At 39.1% G+C, this 5,795-nt stretch overlaps 1 protein-coding gene across 1 annotated transcript in view; it reads right to left on the bottom strand.

Annotated features, from left to right (window-relative positions):
- The window catches only part of LOC106883032 (mitochondrial inner membrane subdomain organizer 1), a 5,505-nt gene extending 1,446 nt beyond the window's left edge, over nucleotides 1-4,059 (bottom strand). Inside the window, exons 1-3 of the mRNA XM_014933891.3 lie at nucleotides 3,885-4,059; nucleotides 2,006-2,065; nucleotides 778-922 (exon numbers count right to left, since the gene is read on the bottom strand). Of these exons, the coding sequence (XP_014789377.1) occupies nucleotides 778-922; nucleotides 2,006-2,065; nucleotides 3,885-3,968 (289 nt within the window). The 5' untranslated portion in view covers nucleotides 3,969-4,059. The remainder of the gene's footprint in view (nucleotides 1-777; nucleotides 923-2,005; nucleotides 2,066-3,884) is intronic.
- Between the last annotated feature and the right edge of the window lie 1,736 nt (nucleotides 4,060-5,795).

Here is a 5,795-nt window from a genome sequence, read left to right as displayed (position 1 = left end):
GGCAACATCACTCACTCTCACAAGCAAGTGACAGGTGGCAACTGTCGTTAACCCTTTAGCATTCAGATTATTCTGTTAAATATAATGCTTATTTATTCATGTTGTTTTCAATTAATCATGCATTATCTTGTAGCTTTGAGATTTTGATGATGTGTTTGTTTAATTTTAGAATGATATTGCTGGGTAGTTGTGAGAGGCCTGATATGGTTAGTTTGAACACAAAACAGGTAGAATATTTGGGCCTGATGTAGCCAGTTTGAAAGCTAAAGGGTTAAGTCACCTGTCAAACAAGTGAGAGGGAGCATTAGTCTTTAATCAGTTGGCCAAGCTAGTGAGAGATGGCAACAGTCCTCAATCAACCTATCTTTGCATTTAATTATTCCATCATTGCAAGTGAGAGATGTCAATAGTCACAGACATAGAAATATAAACAAAATTTAAAAGCATCCTTCTCTCATGTTAAAGGAAAATTTTGAGACAATGAGAGAGCCTCCACTTAACCTGATAGAAATAGCAATTAAATTTTCCTTAAATCACACCATACTGAAATAAAGAATTGGACACACTGTAAAATGTAGTTCTTTGGAGAGTTTCTAAAAAACAAGTCAGGGTGGTCATGGCTGGAATGCCTTTGAACATAAGTATGCTCAATTGAGGTTAAACAATAACGATATCTCCTTAAGCCCACAGCAAAAAAAAAAAAAAAGTCATTTTCTTCTCTGGTGCATGTAACTTACTGACCCCTTCAACCCCTAATATAGAATCCTCCCCACCAACCTTGATGCCATAGCAGACGGACAATTGGTTCATGATCAATCAATAGCTTCCCTTTCTCTTCAATTTTCTTCACTCTTCCCTGGAGTGTCACATTCTTCTGGATAAACTTTAATGGCACTTCTTCCACCTTAGAGAATTTGGAAAACTGAAGAAAAGAAAATATCATTATTATTACCATCATCATCATCATCACAATTGTTACTGCATGGACATTTTTTCCTACAAATTTTCAGATAGATAGTTAGATAGGTACATAGGTAGGTAGATAGATAAGATAGACAGACAGAAAAACAAATCAATTGATTGTCCTTTCAATACTGCCTATGTGGATTTTCACATCTTCTCAAGAATCAAATGTTTCAAAAAAATATACAATTTTCAGAATAACCGTGGAATTTCCATGGCTAAAATTCCCCCCGGGATGAATCAGTGAAGATGATTAGTGATATGGAATGAGTTGGATGCAGAAAATAGTTTAGTAGAGAGGAAATGAAAGAAGGAAATAAAGTAATACAGAAGATTGATGGAAGAGTGGGTGTTAGAAGATGAGCTGTGGGGGTCACCCTGATAAAAGCCCAATTCTGCTGAGATGGATAGGTTTTCTCAAGCAGAACATATCACTGTTCGTTTCAGTATCCGAGGCTTAACAACTTGAGATCAGCCTTCACTGATTCATCTCAGAAGGAATTTGTTTGGTATTTCTAACAGGTTATGTGACCATGTAAAAATCTCCTTGGCTGGATAATTATTATTAATATAAGGTTGGCAAAATTGGTTGTGCATCACATAGTATTTAGTTACATCTTCATTTGGATAAACTAGAGCAAGCAGAGTTATGTACCTTGTTCACAGACAACGGGGGCAGTAGTGGTAATTTTGCTTGTGGCAATAATTATATTACTGGTGGTAGCAGTAGTAATGGTAGTAGTAATAGTAAAGGTGGTGGTTATGGTATATGAAATAGTAGTGGTTGTGATGGTATAGTAGTCACTGTGGTGGTTGTAGTGAAATATTAGCAGCAGTGGTATCAGCAGTAGGAGTTGTGGTAGTGGTAAAAGGAACAGCAGTATTAAGATTTGAACTGTTGACCATGGAATTAATAATCAGTCAAAGCACTATTTTTAGAGCCCACAACTCCCTTTGTATTTCAATTATTAATTATTAAAGAATGAGTAAAAAACGTATAACAATGGAGAATCGTAAGCAAATTTGATTGTGGAATACTTACAGGCCTCAAGCTCCGTAGACAAAGAAACACTCCAAATGTTCCTATGCAATAAATGCCAGTCTGTTGAAGAGAAGAGCAAACTTTGAGTTACAACATGTTATGGGAGTGTAAAAGTGCTAGAGAGGAAGAATATCTTTGGTAGAGTTCCTATCAAAATAGCTCATCTGGTACCCAGCTTTCATGTCTCCATGAACTGTCCATATGCAACAGAGAGCAACCTCCTGGCCAATGGCATTGGTAGGTTGGGTAAATAAGGTTATTGATAGCTGATGGATTTTAAACTCCTACTGAAATTCTTTAAGGGCTTGATGTCTTAGACACATGAAGGCTGGATTTTCCAGAGGACTGTGCAGTAAAGACATAGTGTTCAGTGGTCAAATTTCAAAAGGGAAGGAAAATGATATTCAGCAATATTGCTAATGGAGTAATACATCAAAGAATAGGAGACATAGACTGTCCTGGTCATCCCAAAGCATCTCAAGTGCTAGGAAATCTCAACCAAATCTCCGATAGTCATACCCTCCCACCAGAAATATCCTCTATGTCAACGATTCCAAACCTGGAATCCGTTATTCCCTGAGGGCCCACTAAAGCAATATTGGGAGTCCGTGAGGTGTGTCCAAAATTTTCAAAGACTACAGTACAATTATTCGGGTATATATAATTATTCCGCTACATGTATCGTTTAACTAGGAAACGAAACTAGAAAAATGAGTTTGTTAGTCAATAAAACCTACTTATTGCGTAGGAGGGCTTTTCAAAAGCCTGATGTCTGTGAGAAATTACATTGAAATAAAAGAGGAGGGGAGAGTCCTTGGTACGATACAAAAGATGGTTGTTCTGACAGGTATGCTGGCCATAAAGCACAACAAAATAATATTTTTTTTTAATTTCCCCGCGAAATTGGGAGAAGTCCGTATTTCGGAGTCATTAAAATAAGGACCAGTTGAGTGGTGAGATCGATGTAATCGGCTAGCCCTTTCCCTACCACAGTTTCAGGCCTTGTGCCTATAGTAGAAAGGATGATTATTATTGTTTGTTGGGTAGCTACAATCTGGTTTCAAATCCCACTGAGGTCAACTTTGCTTTCATCTTTTCAGAATCGATAAAATAAAGTATCAGCCAAATACTGAGGTCGATTACATTAACCCATTGATTACTCCCCTCCGTTCAAAACTAGTGACCTTGGCCTCAAATTAAAAATTATCATTATAGTTCTTATCGTATCATGACACAATCTCCGGGACAACCTAGTTTCGGTTTTCCAGTGAAAACAATTTAGACTTTGGCGATGTATTTGATAAAAGCATGGACAACCATAAAATCTGAAGCCCCTCCGTCATACACCAATGACCTTAACTCTGGGGGCACAGGGCGGATAGAGAGTTGCCATTAATTTTGTTTACCCCCACCTCTGTCAGCACTGACCGAACAAAAGCGTTCAAGCAATAACTATCACATCTTTTATTCAGACAGAATATATCTGGGACTATATTATCCAATCTGTCCTTTCCCACCTCCCATAAGATAATACGGTGTGTTTTGAAGGAAATTTAACTGATATTTTTAGCAGGTCAAGCTGCCACGCTGAAGCTTTCCCGACAGTGGCTCACAGAATAAGTGGTTTTGTCAAGGACACAGGTGATAAAAACAATTCCAAATGACAAACGAAAGCAGTTGCTCTTCATGACACAAATATTACCCCAAATACCCATCAGAACAATATTAGCAACAACAATAAAATATAAGATGTTTACAAAATTCCATTTTCGGAAGCGAAACTCAACGCATAATAATAATTCTGCAAAACAAACAAATACCAACTTTATAAAAATAACGAATAGTTAATTATTTCAGGAGTCATTTCAGAATATCTTACCCTGATTTCAGTTATATGGGAATCAATGAAATTGTGAATATCGACCTTTTTGACGGGGAATTTGTCTGGTAAATTTAGAGGCATTTTAACTGAAGACAGCAGCACACTTTGACGCTGATCGATTAAATGTGTCACGGTGAGCAAGGGGAGGTAACTCTAAATATTTACTCTGACGGTTATTGCTTCATATACAATATTTCGCGGTTCCTTTGTATGGAAATCCACACAGACACGCTCTCTCGCGTGCGCACATATACGCCCCAAGGTTGAAGTGATGCCCATTATGGAGTTCTGCTCTCACATCTGAGCGATTCTGTATTTTATCCTGAGATAGGCCACTCGGCTGATTAGCACTTGCATCACAAACGGCCATACTCCGGCCGCTGGCCAAGAGGCGTGCTTTCTCCTGTATGTCTTTTGTAACGCTTCTATAATAGCCTCTACACCTCAGAGCTGTCCAGTCTCGAATCTCATGCACCCGACCCACTTGTCTCTCCACCACTCAAAACCCCTGGAGTGTCCAAACTCCATTTTCTCTACCCTAATCACTTGGCCCAGTCTGTCTTCTCCAGAACATAATTTCTCTAGAATCTTATGTCTCTCATATCCTACAGGTGTTGACTTGCAACAACTCAAACAGAACATTAAAAGCCTCACCCTACCAATATTGGAGAGCCTGCAAGAGCCATGAGCATGGACCCTTCCCCCAAACTCAGAATGTAAAAGATATGTGAGAAAAGAAAACAAACAGAACAGCCCACAGGCATGGCTGTGTAGTAAGAAGTTTGTTTCCTAACCACATGATTCTGGATTCAATCCCACTGCATAACACCTTGGGCAAGTGTCTTCTACTATAACCGTGGGCTAACCAAAGCCTTGAATGGATTTAGTAGACAGAAACTGAAAGAAGCCTGTTGTATATTTAAACATATGTATCTATGTGTATGTGTTTGTCTCCCACCATTGCTTGACAACCGGTGTTGGTGTGTTTACATCCCCATAACCTTGTGGTTTGGCAAAAGAAACTGATAGAATAAGTACCAGACTTAAAAAAAAATTATGTACTGAGGTTGATGTGAATTGTCTTTTTGGCTGTCGGATTCTCTCTGCCAATCTCAAAGAAGTTTGTATATTTATATCTCAACAAACAAGCTAGAAAAATAACTATATCATATAGAACAATAGCTTTACTGAATCCATCTCTTTCCTGCTCTCTCTTGCACTTTTGCTGTTTCCCACTATCTTTCCCTTACTCTTCCCTCTGTTTGGGCAGCCATGTATCTCCTCTACAGCAGCACACTTGTTTCTGCCCTCATTCTTGATCACTTTCTCTCTCCTTCTTTTGCTTTTTCCACTGGCTTGGTAACCAAGTATCTCCTTTACATTCTCTCTCCCCCTTTCTCTGGCTGGGCAACCATGTACCTCCTCTATAGCAAGACACTTGTTTCTGCCTCTCGGTCACACTCTAACCTCTCATCATCTGACACAAGAACCCCTCCTCCAATGCCACCCTCCTATCAAAATTCCTTGCCTTGCAAGTTAGTTGGTGACTCTGCCGGTGTTGGTGCCATGTAAAAAGCATCTAGTCCACACTGTTAAGTGGTTGGCATTTGGAAGGGCATCTAGCTATAGAAATCATCCTCACCTGTGCTGGTGTCATGTAAAAAGCACTAAGTCTACTCTGCAGAATGGTTTGTGTCAGGAGGGGCTTCCAGCTATATAAACCCTGCCAAAACAGACACAGGAGCCTGGGGTAGTCTTCTACCTAGCTGGTTCCTGTCAACCATCCTATCCATACATACATGGAAGATGGATATTAAACAATGATCATGATGATGATGATGATTGCCTGTGGGATGCAGAATTCAAAAATCAAATATATTTTTCTTGAGGATGCACCGTTTCAGAGCC

Source organism: Octopus bimaculoides, chromosome 26, assembly GCF_046866305.1.
Source record: "Octopus bimaculoides isolate indiv1 chromosome 26, ASM4686630v1, whole genome shotgun sequence".
NCBI lineage: Eukaryota > Metazoa > Mollusca > Cephalopoda > Octopoda > Octopodidae > Octopus > Octopus bimaculoides.
The sequence above is the reverse complement of the archived record's forward strand: the minus strand, read 5'-3'. Positions and strand labels throughout refer to the sequence as shown.